Source organism: Temnothorax americanus, unplaced genomic scaffold (genome assembly GCF_048541705.1).
Source record: "Temnothorax americanus isolate GAGA-0224 unplaced genomic scaffold, ASM4854170v1 Scaffold10, whole genome shotgun sequence".
Classification (NCBI taxonomy): Eukaryota; Metazoa; Arthropoda; class Insecta; order Hymenoptera; family Formicidae; genus Temnothorax; species Temnothorax americanus.
Window position 1 is genome coordinate 3,055,954 of NW_027509231.1, and position 15,482 is coordinate 3,071,435.

General features: G+C 37.2%; 3 protein-coding genes across 12 annotated transcripts in view; 2 read left to right on the forward strand and 1 right to left on the reverse strand.

The window, feature by feature from the left end:
- Nucleotides 1–523: 523 nt before the first annotated feature.
- On the forward strand, nt 524–4,814 carry LOC143900876 (serine palmitoyltransferase 1-like). Of its 2 annotated transcripts, none has more exons than XM_077412630.1 (3): nt 524–862; nt 975–1,887; nt 3,079–4,814. In XM_077412630.1, the coding sequence occupies exons 2-3, from the start codon at nt 984–986 to the stop codon at nt 3,588–3,590; spliced, it is 1,416 nt and encodes a 471-aa protein (XP_077268756.1). In that variant the 5' UTR covers nt 524–862; nt 975–983; the 3' UTR covers nt 3,591–4,814. The 2 variants fall into 2 exon arrangements, with proteins under 2 accessions (XP_077268756.1, XP_077268746.1); XM_077412620.1 differs by having other exon boundaries at nt 524–853.
- A 1,158-nt stretch (nt 4,815–5,972) lies between these two features.
- Nucleotides 5,973–8,870, forward strand: Tctp (translationally controlled tumor protein). Its single transcript, XM_077413749.1, has 5 exons — nt 5,973–6,131; nt 6,826–6,896; nt 6,972–7,159; nt 7,751–8,018; nt 8,418–8,870. Exons 1-4 carry the CDS (start codon nt 6,104–6,106, stop codon nt 7,980–7,982), a joined length of 519 nt encoding a protein of 172 aa, XP_077269875.1. The 5' UTR covers nt 5,973–6,103; the 3' UTR covers nt 7,983–8,018; nt 8,418–8,870.
- A 568-nt stretch (nt 8,871–9,438) lies between these two features.
- The window catches only part of Usp (retinoid X receptor ultraspiracle), a 74,480-nt gene continuing 68,436 nt past the window's right edge, over nt 9,439–15,482 (reverse strand). For all 9 annotated transcript variants that reach the window (XM_077413681.1, XM_077413673.1, XM_077413654.1 and 6 more), the window contains one exon: nt 9,439–15,358. In XM_077413681.1, coding sequence (XP_077269807.1) covers nt 15,085–15,358 — 274 coding nt within the window. In that variant the 3' untranslated portion in view covers nt 9,439–15,084. The remainder of the gene's footprint in view (nt 15,359–15,482) is intronic.

Genomic DNA, 15,482 nt, shown 5'->3' on the forward strand with positions numbered 1-15,482 from the left:
ACACGAATTTCCGCGCGTGGAAATCACGAGGTCTCTCAATGCTATCTGACGCAATGAGGACTGATAAGGACAACATACTAACATAGGGTTGGAACTTTCAAAATAAATTTAAACCGACATCCCCTAGACATCCCTCGATAGCAGCGCTACCAAAAAGTGACTTCGACTCTTCGACATTCGACATGGATATATATATATTTCACCTCGTAAAAGTATTATTCTGTCTTTTAGATTATTTCTCATCTATGAAATTATGATATGCGCTAAAGAGCCGGAGATTTTGGCTTTTTAATAACTATAATAAATAAAATAATCTGCCGCTCCTTATTCGCGCGGGTGCATATATATATATATATATATATATATATACCGTATTTTTATCATATTCCGTTTCGCAAAAATAATGATTCTGTCATATAAAAGCTCTTTTAACTTTTTTTTTTTAAATTTTTTTTTATTTTTTTTTATTTTTTTACAAAATTACTGGATATTTATTATGAATATATTTATTATAAATATTCAATATTCAAACAATTTAAATAATCATGTATTCATACGCACCGAGAAATGCATATGCCAATCATATATCTGATGCAAATTCTATTTAATTTTTTGAACTTCTTGCACAGTTCATCTCTTTTCTCCTTTTCTCTCCAATGTGAAATTAAAAGCTCCAACTACTCAATCTCATAGATTTAAATTTAACCTCATTGGGTCATTGGTCCGTGGCCCGTGCTGGTGACCCGGGAGGCTTGATAATTCGGCTTATCGTTGGCTGCGTTCAGCCGAAACTCCGCTAGCATAGCAATATACGCAGCCGTTATCAGCCTTTCGTCGCATATGTTTTCATTTCGTAAGAAATGTAGAGATGTATATAAATATAATTCTAGTTATAATTGATATTTTGTCATACGATAAGAAAGTGCCTGCGTTCTCTATATATAAGTATGTATTTCTCTTTCTACTCGGACTAGTCAAGAAAAATGAGCACGAAACTCCTGTTCGTCAAATCGGTGGAGATCTTGCGGGACACCCTTCCGCATTACCACACTCTGCTAGAAGCGATCTTGGTGCTTTGGATAGTGTGGTTTATTTCCAAGAGACGAAGCGTCGGCCAGGATTCGGTACCCTCGAAGGAATTGGTGGAGCGTAAACTGGCGGAGTGGCGGCCGGAGTCCCTCGTACCAGAATCGCCAGCGAACCATCCTTCGCTGAGTCCCAAACACATCAGTTCTAGAATCGGGAAGCGGATAACGGTCAATGGCAAGGATTGTCTCAACTTGGGTACGCATAATTACTTGGGCCTGAGTGACAATACGGAGCTAATAGACAGCGCCGAGGCGGCTATCAAGAAATACGGCGTTGGTACTTGTGGACCAAGAGGTTTCTATGGAACTATCGACGTGCACCTGGAGCTAGAAGAACGTATAGCCAATTTCATGTGCACGGAAGACGCTATAACATATTCCTATGGGTTCGCTACTATGTCGACCATAATCCCAGCTTATTGTAAACGTACCGACTTGATATTCGTGGATGAGCGAGTAAATTTCGCTGTGCAGAAAGGATTGGACGCGTCTCGAGGAAATATCCAATATTTTAAACATAATGATGTTCAAGATCTACATAATCTCTTGATGAAACAGGAGGAAGCGGACAAACAACGTCCTAAATGGGCTGCGAAAATTAGACGTTTTCTGATCATAGAGGGTATTTATATGAATACAGGAAACATTTGTCCTCTACCTGAATTACTGGATCTTTGCAGACAGTACAAATTGAGAATCTTTATTGACGAGTCGATATCGTTTGGTACCATCGGTCTAAACGGAAGAGGCGTTACCGAATATTTCAACATTCCCAGAAGTGAAGTAGACATGATAATAGGTAAAAATTAATTAATACTAATATAATAACTAAAAAGAAATTAAAGCCAATAGAGATGTGCGAATCAAGGATTTGTTATGTCAAGTCGAATCGAATCAAATTTTGTTTCCGTTTTCAAATTTGAATCAACAACATTGAATCGACAAAGTTCCATTCGAATTGAAGCGAATCAAATAATTTCGAATTTTTGAAATATAATTTTTAATTGACAATTATAATTATAAAAATAATAAAAGAGCAGAGTTCAAAAAATTAAAAAAGTAGTTAACGAACCAATACTACGTTTACGCGAGCGTTACTTCTGTAGTAACTTACGATAATTTACTTGTTTACGCGGAGTAAATTATCGTAAGTTACCAGAAGTAACGTTCGCGTAAACGTAGTACAAGGCAGGTGTATAGGTACAACGTACTAATACTACGTTTACGCGAGCGTTACTTCTGTAGTAACTTACGATAATTCACCCGTTTACGCGGAGTAAATTATCGTAAGTTACTACAAAATCCCGTTTACGCGAAGGAAAATCCCGTTTACGCGAAGGAATTATCGTAAGTTACTACAGAAGTAACGCTCGCGTAAACGTAGTATGTATTACAAATTGAAATAAATAACGTGCAAAGCGTTTCGACCTTACTACAGGGTCACTTACAAACTAAAGGGCCTATTCTGTAAGGCCCCGGCCCCATGGACTGATATTTTCCGCGTAACGCGTATCGCGTAACCAATCAGAGACGTTTCGTATTTTCTGTTAAGGCCATTGCACGTAACAAAGTTTTAGTCATAATCGTAAGGCCGTAAGGAAATAGACCAATCACGGTCGATTTCCTTGAGCTCGAAGAAGACATGGAAAAAAAAATGTACTGAATCAATTTTAAAAAATGAAAATCGTATGTTTCGGCCTGTATTACGAGCGGTATAGCCAACGTTTCGACCTACTTGGTCTTCTTCATGGCAACTATTGTTACTAATAAATAAATTAATATCTATATTGGAGCTCACATAAGAAATTATAAATAAGGCATCACCCTGTATATGATTCGTATTCGAACCATCCAGATTCGAAATTTTTGAATAGTTTGGATTCGAATCATAGAAATTCGAATTCGAATAGTTCGCACATCCCTAAGCGAGATATTTTTTGTTAGTATATGAAAATGTATATATGATAATATATATCTACATATTTTTTAGGATCTTTAGAATACTCTATGGGAACTTTTGGAGGCTTTTGTGTGGGATCAACCTTTGTCATCGATCATCAACGTTTATCTGGGCTTGGCTACTGTTTCTCGGCGTCTCAACCACCTCTCCTGGCATCTGCTGCTATCATTTCTTTAGACATGATTGAAAATAATTTACAAGTATTTCAATCATTGAAAAATAACGCCTTGTCGATTCACAACGGTCTCAAAGAAATCCCGATGTTGGTGTGCTCTAGTTTCGCAGAATCGACTTTAAAGCATGTATATTTGAAAGAACAGAAAGACCGTGCCACAGAGGAGAAATTACTATCTGCAATTTCTAACAAATGTATAGAAAATAACTTGGCGATCATACTACCTGCCTATCTGGAAACGGAAAGAATTTTACCTAGGCCTAGTCTTAGACTTTGTATATCTGCTAGTCTGGATAACAATGATATTAAGTTTGTGCTAAATACTTTGAAAACATGTACAGAAGAAATTTTATCGCAGCGTTTATGAGTTAAATAAATGAATCTTAAAAGAGGTATATTTAAAGATTATATTCTCGTATATATTAGGAATAGGTATATCTAATATTTATACATATTTATGTTCCTACTTTGTGCATCAACATACGTATGCATCAACATACGTATTAATTAGTCCAAGTAAATTTTTTTCTTGTACAAAGTGAACATAAGTACTTGTTCTTAAAGAAAATGAATGATACGAGAATTGCGATTATAAAGAACATGTTTGATAGAGAAAATGTGTGACGATACGCGTATTCGTCACTAGCACTACGGCCCTGGCGGCCACTAAGCACATGTTCAGCGTGCGCTCCTGGGCCCAAGCGGTGGGGCAACCGAGCGGTGGGGCAGCCCCAGTGGTGGGACAGCCCCCACCGACCGCACTCGGGGTATAAATAGGGGACTCGAGCCGACTCGAGTGACCAGTCCTGTGAGTCCTGTCCGACGTCCGACTCCTGTTCCCGACACGACCTCTCTCCGAGACCGCTTCACCACGTTGGGTGCTCCCAACGACTTCCTCCGTACAGAGAACGGGTGCTCCCGTTCTCACCTGGGCGCTCCCAGGGTACGGGCCTCCCCAGCCTCCCCAGCTGGGTGCTCCCGGTTGGCATTACCTGCCCTTTCCTGCCTCGGGGTCGGGCGCTCCCGACCCCCTCCGCCGTACGGAAGACGGGCGCTCCCGTCTTCAAGCCGGGCGCTCCCGGTGTACGGGCCGCTCAGTTGGGCGCCCCCGACTGAGCTCCTGACCGACCTGCCTACCCGCGAATCCGCAAGGCAGCCGTGCCTCCGCGCCTGTCCGCGAGTCCGTCTCTGTCCGACCGCGCATCAACCCGGTACACGTACACTGCGGCTCAGCGGAGCGACACACACACACACTGACACTCACGCCCTCCATCAAACTGTACTGTAAATAGTGTGAATAAATAGCTTTATGTGAAACTGACCAGTGTCTCCACGTTTTCTCACCCTGGCCTGGCGAGCGAATTCCGAGCGAGGAAACGCGAACGTTACATATGTATTAGCGAATTAAATTGTACTTTAGTTCTGAAAATATACTTCAGTTACAGGTTTGTCTCTTAATACTTCATAGAAAAATGATTACAAAGTTGTGCGTATGATACAATACAAATTAATATTTTTAACCGAATATTGAATAAATACTCGAGTATTGGAAAATAAAGTTTTCTAAATTTTTCTATTGATCGAATAATTTTAGAAAAATTCGCCGAATACGGCTCATAATCAAAATAGTGTATATAATGCAACTGCCATAGTTTGTAATGTGCGGAAAGTGCTTTATTATTGTAATAGATAGGTACAGATACGCGCTTATTAATTGTCTCTCGTTTCAGGTTCGTCATAAAAAATGCCGCCATGATTTTTTCCAATAATTTCCCATAACTTATCCCTCGCTAAATCTTTGCAAAAAACCTGTGTGGTGACTAGAAAATTTACATATAAATCTATCGACTAACATAGAAAAACGAACACAAAATTTTGTAGCATTGACATTGAACCATGTAAGTAAGAGCCAATGGGCGCGTTCAGCAGACCAAGCCGCTCAGTAGCAGTCGAACGTGATTGGCTCTTACTTTTAGAACCAACTAATCGACGCAGAGTGTTGATAAGACGAATCAACAGTTGTGTCTGCTGAACGCGGCCAATCGCGCGTTCGACTGCTACTGAGCGGCTTGGTCTGCTGGAACGCGCCCAATGTAGTATGATGCTGGACTGCCATCTTAATAATTAATAGGGACACACTGGAAGAGAATTTTATAGCGTTTTTTCTTGGCTGCACTATTGCCCACTAGTGCAACACTAGTGCAACATTAATGCAACGCTATTGGGTAGTGCAGGGCAGTGCAGGGCGATAGTGCAGCCAAGAAAAAACGCTATTAGGAAAAACATTTATACTTAAACAATTATAAATTATAATAAGGACCCATAGCAAAATATTAAACATATTTTTCGAGTGTCACATGTGTATTTCGGAGCTTCGATTTTCTTCACCGAGCGTCGAGCGACGGCATTCGCCGCTCTTTCTCGTTGGCTATAGCATTATATTCAACAGCATTATACAATTTAACTCTTTATCATCTAATCTTGTTCAAGAGAGTATGCCTCGCATTAAAGGATCCATAGCAATATTAAAAATAAACATATTTTTTGAGATTTGTCTATAGTGTCGTTTGTCATATTTCAGAGCTTGTACGTACATGTATATTTTTTAATGAATTTTCCCGATACTTGTCGAATTTTCAAGGCTTTCGATTTTCGCGGCGCGCGGCGCGGACGCCTGTATTCCCACTAGATGTCAGGACGGCAAGAGTCGGCGCATTTCGCAGTTTAGTTTGACAGTCTTGGTTATTGGTCAGAGCTGAAAATTTGAGAGACGCTCATCGCTAGATCTTCGCCGAGTCTCCTTCTTTTCCGGTGCGCTCTTTTGGGTGACCGTGTCTTGTTTAGTTTTAGCTGCTGTTGAATCTTTCTCCATCTTCCACAATGAAGATTTATAAGGATATTTTCACCGGTGAGTAAATGAAGAACGACTCGCGCGATCGCGTGAGCCAAGTATTTTTCATCTTTCGTCGCCGAGACACAATAATGGGAGCGAAGAGCGAAATGCCTAAATGATGGCATCGCGGAATTCGGCGATATTCGAACACATGGAGAAATATTCTTCCTATCATTTCTCCGCATGGAATTACACGCAATGACCTCGATTTTGCACGATTTTCACGAATTATCGCGATTATTATAGTTTAGCTTTTGTGTACATTCTCCATCATATACCTAACCTCCCCATATGTTCTCGAAGATTCGTGATATTGCCGGAGCAACGTGTAGCTACGATAAGATTGTGTAATGTAGAGTCCGCACGAAATAAGATATTTAATCCGAGAACAGGCGCCTGAGTTGATTTTTACACCCCAATATCGAAAAAAAAATATTACAGTAATTTCAAATCATTTTTTATTTTTTCAATATTTTTTGGTTTCCCCCCCCAGAGTGTGTAACTGTTGAATAAATCTATATATACGTACATATTGTTCTCAAATACTAATAAATTATAGAGCGATAAAAAATATGCAATGCGTAATTAATAACAGTGACTTTTAATTGGGATGTAAAAATCGCCTGAGGTGACCATTTATGAAAAAAAAAGGAAAAATCAGGCATGGGTTGGGTCTCTAGGATTATAATTTTCTGTATGTATTTTATAGGAGATGAGATGTTCTCCGATACCTACAAAATCAAGCTGATAGACGACGTGCTGTACGAAGTATATGGCAAGGTACATATATATGTTACTTACGAAGTACCTTACGCAAAGAAAAATGGCGTAACATTTTTACATTTAATTTTTTAGTTAATTACCCGTAGGTCGGGTGACGTTGAAATCGCTGGTTTTAATCCGTCTGCCGAGGAGGTTGACGAAGGTACCGACGTAGCGGTGGAGTCTGGCGTGGACGTTGTGTTGAACCATCGCCTTCAGGAAACATTTGCCTTTGGAGATAAAAAGTCTTACACGTTGTACCTCAAAGACTACATGAAGAAGTGAGTATCTTCTATGTAGATTTATTGGTTTCAATTTATTTTGGGGATACGTATGTCGATGTCGATCACGGATGATAATGATGAGATCGTCGGTGAGAGTGTCGATCAGGGCGATGATTATTGTTGTCGAATTTGTTTATGTATTTAGTCGGCGCGATCGAGCGCTCGCGAGAAAACGCGGCTAATTAATGTGTTGCCATCTCGGTAGAGACGCGCGCGGCCACCACATTGCGGTAATGGTAAAACTAAATAACCCCTGTGCTACTACTATATTTTGCATAGTTGAATAATATCTATTTTGCATCACGTTAACATTTTTTTAAATATTGTAAAGATTAAGAAATTACTAACAAGCTTTTAAGGTTAATGAATTAAGATGAGTCACATTAATGTGACTCATTGATAAAATTACTCATGTAACAATTTCAAACGAATCATATAGCTTTTCCTAGAAGAGTAATAAAATGAAAGAATTTTTTTCTATTTATTTATGAGTTGTCTATTCGTTTATATAAATAAAAACATATATTTGTAAGTAACGTGTGTTCTATGCATGTTATTCTAAAAATATTTGCTAAATTCTGTTTGCAGATTAGTGGCGAAGCTAGAGGAAAAGTCACCTGATCAAGTAGAGGTTTTTAAAACAAATATGAATAAAGTTATGAAGGATATCCTAAGCCGCTTTAAGGAATTGCAATTTTTCACCGGCACTTCAATGGACATCGATGGAATTGTGGGCCTCATGGAGTACCGTGAGATCGATGGCGATTCTGTGCCTGTACTCATGTTTTTCAAGCACGGTCTTGAAGAAGAAAAGTTCTAAGTAACCCTTAGATACTCAATAAATTGGACAAATTTTGTGAGTCATATTCTTAATATTATTAATATAATTAAGAGTATTATTCTTATCTTATTTTTATTTATTTATTATGCTGTATTATGTTTAATCCTTTTTAATGTAAAATTGAGATGAAAAAGAGGAAAAAAGAGATTAAATAGAATATATATATATATATATATATATATATATATATATACATGTAAAAATTCATGACCAACACGTTTTATTTGTGTTCGTCATTGCACAAACATGTTAGATTAAATTGGCAATCAGATTCTCGCTGCGACGTCTTTCTAAGCGCAGCGACTAATGTTAACCAGACATCTTTAATTATAATGCAATATTTTACTTTGACTGAAATTAATATATTACTGATGCGGATAGAGACTAATCTTTATTTTGGTATGTTTTTTTCAGGTAAATCGAAAATCAAGACTGCACACATGCTGGAAAGCTGTGAAATTTAGTTAAAAAATGTGAAACCAGTTCGACTTCCAATCTTAATTTGCAATGCAACTAACTTACAATACATTCAATAAAATCTCCGTTAGTGACTATTTCTTGATAACTAATTGTACATATTCTGTAACATGAGGGAAAGTGGCAACAGGATTCTATAACAATGTGCAAGCAATTAGTTGTGAAAGATATATGTATAATGATGTTTTCGTTTTCGTGTCCAATTTCGTATTAGGTAATTTTATTTATATATATTAAAAAATGGAAGATGGGGAAAGAACTTGCAGTGATGGACTTACATCGATGATGTAACGATTACAATTATGTTAATATCCATATTAAGTGGCAATTTCTGAACCATATTCGACTTTAATATGTCCATCGTAAATAAAAAAAATTTTTTTTCGATAATTTTTATTTTATTTATACTCCACATTTCGATTTATTTATATCTTCCTTCGTTCCCCTTGATTGCTCCCTGTAGTTTAATGAATGTGACATACGTATTTGTGAAAGTTTTATAATTTAAAATGCGTTCAAGCATTTTTATATATATATACATACATTTTTTACTAGATACGGATGCTTCGGAAATATATTGTTATTTTAAATTATTACATTCAGCTTCTTTTTCCTTAAAATAGTAGAAGTGCCATGTATATATATATATATATATATATATATATATATATATATATGTCACATATTGCACTTTACATACACACGTAACATGTGTAAGCAATCGTAATTGTACATTTGTCCATTATAAATCGAACGACTATGTGAAAGATATGAACTTTTACTGCTTCGTATGCGGAAGTATGATGCACAAAAAACTTGTCTGCCTCTAATAAATACAGTTAATAAATTATACTGCAAAAAAGAAAATCAATCGACTTATTTATCTGTTTGTAAGCGTACAATGTGAGTAAAGATGTACAAGGGGCGGGTCTGTAAATGGTACAAAAATATGACAGTCTTTTTCAGTTCATAAAAATATTATATTTAGATAAGTCAGAATAGACGATCTATCTCTTGGCGCGAAACCGTACATTATATTTCTTTACTCAGGGATTGTTACTAGCCATACTGTTGTACAAGTACACTCATCAGCATCACTCCCCTTGTTTTGCACATTCTTGCCGTTCAACAATTTCTCTCACCCTCTCTCTCTCTTACTCTCAGTCTCACTCTCTTTCTCTCCCTCTCTCTCTCTCTCGCTTTCCTCCTCTACATCGGGATCTCTATTTATCTCTCTTTCTCTCTCTCTCTCTCTCTCTCTCTCTCTCTCTCTCTCTCTCTCTTACGTTTCTACATATTATTTTATATACCCTCATCTCGCTTTCTGTGTGTGAATATATTACTCTTATTCTTCCTAAAACATTCGCTCTCTCCTCACCTGAGAACTCGACGCCCGCCGTACGTGATACTCTTTGCACATGTTCCGTACCGTTATATATTTGAAAAAAGGTGTACATTTACAAAAGCGTATTTCTTAATAGTTTAGTAGTAAATATAGTATAAGTATGTAGAGACAGATCTTTTTTCGTAATCTACAAATGGATGCGCAAATGAAGAATTCGTTCCGTCAACTATTATTAAATGAAATCCATATAACTTATACAGCTTAAAAAGATACGAGATGGACTCTTGAGGGATGTACATACACACATACATATATGCACATAAAAAATACATATATATATACGTAAAATAAATATATATAATATATTGGTGTATATAAAATATATATTATATAAATATATATATGCTCATGTGCACACATGTACAATTAACTATATTGCTTTGCTATCTAACGGAGCACAACCATATAATAGTGTCGTTGGTTATTAAAGCCAGTGAAATAAATTAACATTTGCGACGGAGTTATCGTACAACACGCCAACGTCCCACCGTAACGCAAACGGGAGACATCGAAAGTCGCGGTGCTTCGACGATTCTATACGAGAAACGGAGCGAACTATTATATATATATCGGTGACTTGTATCGCGTGAAAAACAAAGAAGAAGCGATGTTCGATAGGCATTCGTATGCATTCGCCGATTAATGATTAATCCGTAAAGTGGAATGTTACATATTCAACATTTATCGACAATATACAATTACAGTTCACGATCGAAGTATATCCTTTGCAATCGGAGTGCTTTTCTTTTTTCTCTTCCAATGTAGTCCTAAGAATATATTTTAAACACGCCTCGTCGTCCTCGCGCGCGAGAGAAAGGTCTAATTCGAAATTATCAACGAACGTTTTTTTGCGTGTGTATAAACGTGCGCGTTCACGGCTCTCCTCCGCGCGGGCCAGAAGAGATATAATGAAAAAACGGCCGACTCCGCGGAGAGTATCGCATTTACGATAATTATTCGAAATAATATTTGATAATGGCAGTCATACAAGAGTTGAACTTATTAACTTTCCTTAATTAGAGATTGCCCATACGTAAATTGTACGACGTTTATACATAGATGTAACATACTGGCTTACAGTTTAGCTCGTTAAAGGTACGATACTTTTATAGTAGGACACCTGCTACTATTTTTTGTTGTTGTTAAGTTGGGTATAACTTGCGCGCTTGATAAGAGTAAACGGTATATTATTAACATTATCGGTACCATTATTAATATTATCATTATTATTGTTATTTATTACTATTTATTATTATTATTAAACTTATTTGTACTGATCTATGTAGAATGGGTGCGTAGAAAGGGTTTCAATATGCTATGAAAAGATGCCCTGTCGTTTGCCTTTTAAATACTGAAGTGACAGAAAAAGCTACGGGGATTTCACAAATTAAAAATGTGTCAGGCGTTCAAATTATCGAAAAGAAAGAGAGAGAGAGAGAGAGAGAGAAAGAGAGAGAGAGAGAGAGAGAGAAAAGAACGACATGCAACGGAAAAAAATGTATGTCCAGGGTTTGCATAAGTACAAGACACAAAAGCGAAGAAGATATACGATAGATACAAAAGTAAAATATAATATCCGTTGCTATTTTTACTGTACAGAAAGATATTACACAGCGCACCCGATTCTTCCAGGACAGTGTTACTAGATAAGATTGTTACTACACACGACTTGAGCATCGTACCATTTCAATGATACTTCAAAGAAGTATGGCAAAAGCATTTAAGTTTAATGTATACTCGGTACACCCACGTACACACACAGACACACACACACACACACACACACACACACACACACACACACACACACGCACACGCACGCGATCCAGCATTTTCTTCCCGAACGGTGCTTCGCGAAAGAAGCTCAGTGTGTTATTTATGCTTTAGTAAAACATCACGGCATTCCAAAGACCACTCTTGTAAAATCCTCTTACCTTATATAATGTATCTGATCGCAGGACATAGAGCTCATTAATCTGTTTATCTTTGTTAATTCTTTTCTTTTTCTCTTTTTCCTGACCACTACTGAGGTTGTTGCATTTGTATTTGTGAAAGAATTCGGTTTATATATATTCATATATTATTTATATATATATGTATAGATATATTTCCGTTTTTAACATTTATATATTTATATGAAACTTCATTCACAGGTAGCTTCATTCGCGCCCTCCAATCCTAATGGTCACTTACAGCATCGTTTTTATATTTTGTGAGGAATTTGAAGAGGTGATCGCTAGTCGCGCGATTGTTCAGAGGTAATTTTGGTCAGGTGCTTCGTCAATAAAAGTATTCAAGTAACAATTGTACAATCAAACGATAAGTTTGGTTAATAAAATCTCGCTCTTTTTTTATCTGCGCTCCTACTTAATAAATCAAAAGTGACTTGAATCACGTCTATATATATATATGTATATATATGGGAAATTAATTCGATTTACATACACGATATTGCTCCTGCATCCGCATTAATATGCCATTAAATATAACTCGTCTTCCCTAAATGATAAAGAAAAAAAAACCGCTAAAATAGGCATCTGAAATGAATAGTAACTCCAGCATGTTATAAAAAAAATTATGAATTTAATATTGTGTTTTGTTTCCCACGGTACGCATAACATTAAAAACTCTCATCAAGTAGATAACAATAACCAACAACTAACAATCGTAGGCATTCACGCAAAAATAGAAATATGTTTAATAATATACAATAATATTATCATAATTTATATTATTGAAGTAAGTATGATCATTCCCTTACTATTTCTAGAGTAGTAGAGTAAATCGTATCAATGATTAGAGCTGAAAGAGTCCGAGAAAGCATCAAATATTTTGTACAACATTCGCAAAAATGATGAAATATTATTCCACAATTGATTTTATTTAAAATAAAAAAATAATTTTACATCTGAACGCTCACATTTTTTACAACATAATTGCATCGAGTCATTAATTATAATCATCAAACTTCATAAATTCGTTACAAAAAAAAACGATACGTATAAATCTAATATTATAAACGTTTACGTATCTCTATTAAATGAACAAATTATTGTACAATATTACACATCTAAAAATTTTTCCAAACGAAGAACCGAGTCAACGCGATGTTGACATAAAACTATTAAAATTTGACTATCACATAAATTATGTCGTTAATCCAATTTCTTCACAAGTAGAAATAGTTAACAGATAGAATAGTAATTAACAGTCTCGAGAAAAATATATATATGTATATATACGTTTTGTACATATATATCTTTATATATCTAATAACATTTAAATTTAGAAAATAAGCCGCTGAGCAAACATTTGCGGAATGATGCTCTGCTTTATGTAATTTACAAGTCTGTCGGATCCATCAGCTCACGTCATGTGATACACAATTCTGTAAATTACTAACAACGAGAGGGTTTCTATCTTAATCTTGTGTCCACGATCAGTAGTTAATTCTTATCGTATGTTAAGATTTTTATAGTTTTAATTATACATCTGAAACAGCTCTTTTTTTTCTTTCGAAGATTCGAGAGCTCTTGCATCTTTGTTTTTAATCTGCTTTCGTGCATTGAACATTCTCCGGGGGAAAATAAATCTCACTGCCAGTATACTATGAGATAAAGTTAAATGTCTATACTCTCTCTACTCTATTTTGCTGCCATGTCGAATTTGTACCGGACACAGAAGACAGCAATCCAGTACTGCAAATGTGTATACGCGTAGTAAGAGTTTGTCATATCGTTAAATCTAAATATTAAAAGATTAACGAAGAAGATCCGAGTATATATCCGAGCGTGCATTTTACCAAAAGGAAACAAAGAGATAAACGGAAACCCTAACACCTTGAAAGTAAATACTTCGTTCGCACGCTCTGACGTCCGATTGTTGCACTTCTGATATTCCATCACGGACACACGCTGCATAAAAAAAGGGGACTACCATGTGTATATTTAATTTAATTAATAATGAATTAGTAAGTTCGTTTTCTCTCCTATACTCTAAAATACAAAACAATAAATTATCGTTAAACTTGCGCACTGAGCGTAAGGGGATACGCATTTGATGCAAGTATGTATGTATACATATCTATATGCAAATAGTGGCTCTTTAAAGTAACGATCCGAATCGAGGCAGAGTTGGAATGTAAAGGTGTCCGAGAACTCGCGAGCACAGAATCGCGTCTTCGTCGAGCGTCCGCCGTTGAAAACGGCATTGTCGAAGCAACCCGCGACGTTGAGAAAGAGAGACGAGAAAAATATAAAAAAAAGAGAGAGAGACCGAAAAGTAACAAAGTGCAAAAATAAAAAAAGAAACTTAATAATTCTAGGAACTTCGGTGACTGTGAAAGGTGCGGTCCGACGAAGACGCGATATTCTGTCCGAACCAAGGATCGATCGGCACGAAATATCGTGTGGGACACGATCTTCGCTCGGATGATGGCACGACACATGTCGCAGGCTAAAGAGGCAGCGATTGTGATTAACAATATTTTGTACAGATAATTCTCTGTCTATGTAGCTTTCCATAAATTAACACCGTCAAACTTTATTCATCCACCGGATAAGTCGAAGTAAATTTCTACGAATTGCATTTGCGTCTTGTAAAGTATCGCTAACCGTCGTAACAAATTTAACCGATTCGAGAAATTAACTAATTAACTAACTAATTATCGACCGACAACATCGAAACCTGAATTGCAGACCGCAGAGCTGTCAGACAGCGCTCAGATGTATACAGGCGTATACAAGCTGTACAAAGACGCAGACGCGTACGCACGCACTTATGTCACTATTTTCCCGTATGTGCGTGGCGTCGTCGACCAGTAAGACCGCCTCCTTACGCTGGACATAAGAGTCGCTAAGCTCTAACAAAAACATAAATAACAAGGCGAGGAGAGAAATGGGAGAGGGAGGGAGGAGACGGGGGGGAGGGGTGGCGATGAAGAGAAGTAAGTAAATTCCACCTCGCTCGACACACGGATAGTCTATACTGCGACGCGGGGGAAAGGCGACGTAGTACAGAAATCGTTGCATCTCGAATGCGAAACTCGACTCGAATGCGGGTCCTATCCTCTTTCGTCGTAGTCGTAGTCATTATCGTCATCGTCGTCGTCTTCTTCTTTTACTTCTTCCTCTTGTGTTCGTTTCTTTACTTTCTTTTTTACATATCGGTGTGCCCCACAACGCGGCACACCTTCTGCTCCTAAGGATCCGACGGTAACTCCAACATTTCCGTGAGGAAGCTTTCGAGCGGCGCCTGGCCGATTAACTTAGAGAAGAACATGTGCTCCAGACACTTGAGACCGATCGAACGGATTGATGGCAGGCGAAGCAGCAGCTTGGCGAATCTGCTGGTGTCCTCCGGACAGTTCACGCGGGTGTACTCTTCTAGAGCGGCGTAGATCTTCTCGCGCAGCAGGCTGACCTCATTTACGGACTTGAGGCCTTTCACGTCGGGATTAAAAAGAATAATGGATCTGCACATTAAAAAATAATATTGATATTAGATCGAAAGCCATTTGTTAATTGGATTCGCTTCATTTAGCTTGCTTATGTCAAAAAAGAAAAGAAAAAAAAAGAGAAAAATACGATCCTAGAATT

What these genes read in the sequence shown, in the direction of transcription:
- LOC143900876 (XM_077412630.1), top strand. Translation starts at nt 984, where the DNA reads ATGAGCACGAAACTCCTGTTCGTCAAATCGGTGGAGATCTTGCGGGAC. An exon ending in TGAAGTAGACATGATAATAG is followed by an intron (nt 1,888 to 3,078) that starts GTAAAAATTAAT and finishes CATATTTTTTAG; the next exon opens with GATCTTTAGAATACTCTATG.
- Tctp (XM_077413749.1), top strand. Translation starts at nt 6,104, where the DNA reads ATGAAGATTTATAAGGATATTTTCACCG. An exon ending in TTATAAGGATATTTTCACCG is followed by an intron (nt 6,132 to 6,825) that starts GTGAGTAAATGA and finishes TGTATTTTATAG; the next exon opens with GAGATGAGATGTTCTCCGAT. An exon ending in TGTACGAAGTATATGGCAAG is followed by an intron (nt 6,897 to 6,971) that starts GTACATATATAT and finishes TTAATTTTTTAG; the next exon opens with TTAATTACCCGTAGGTCGGG.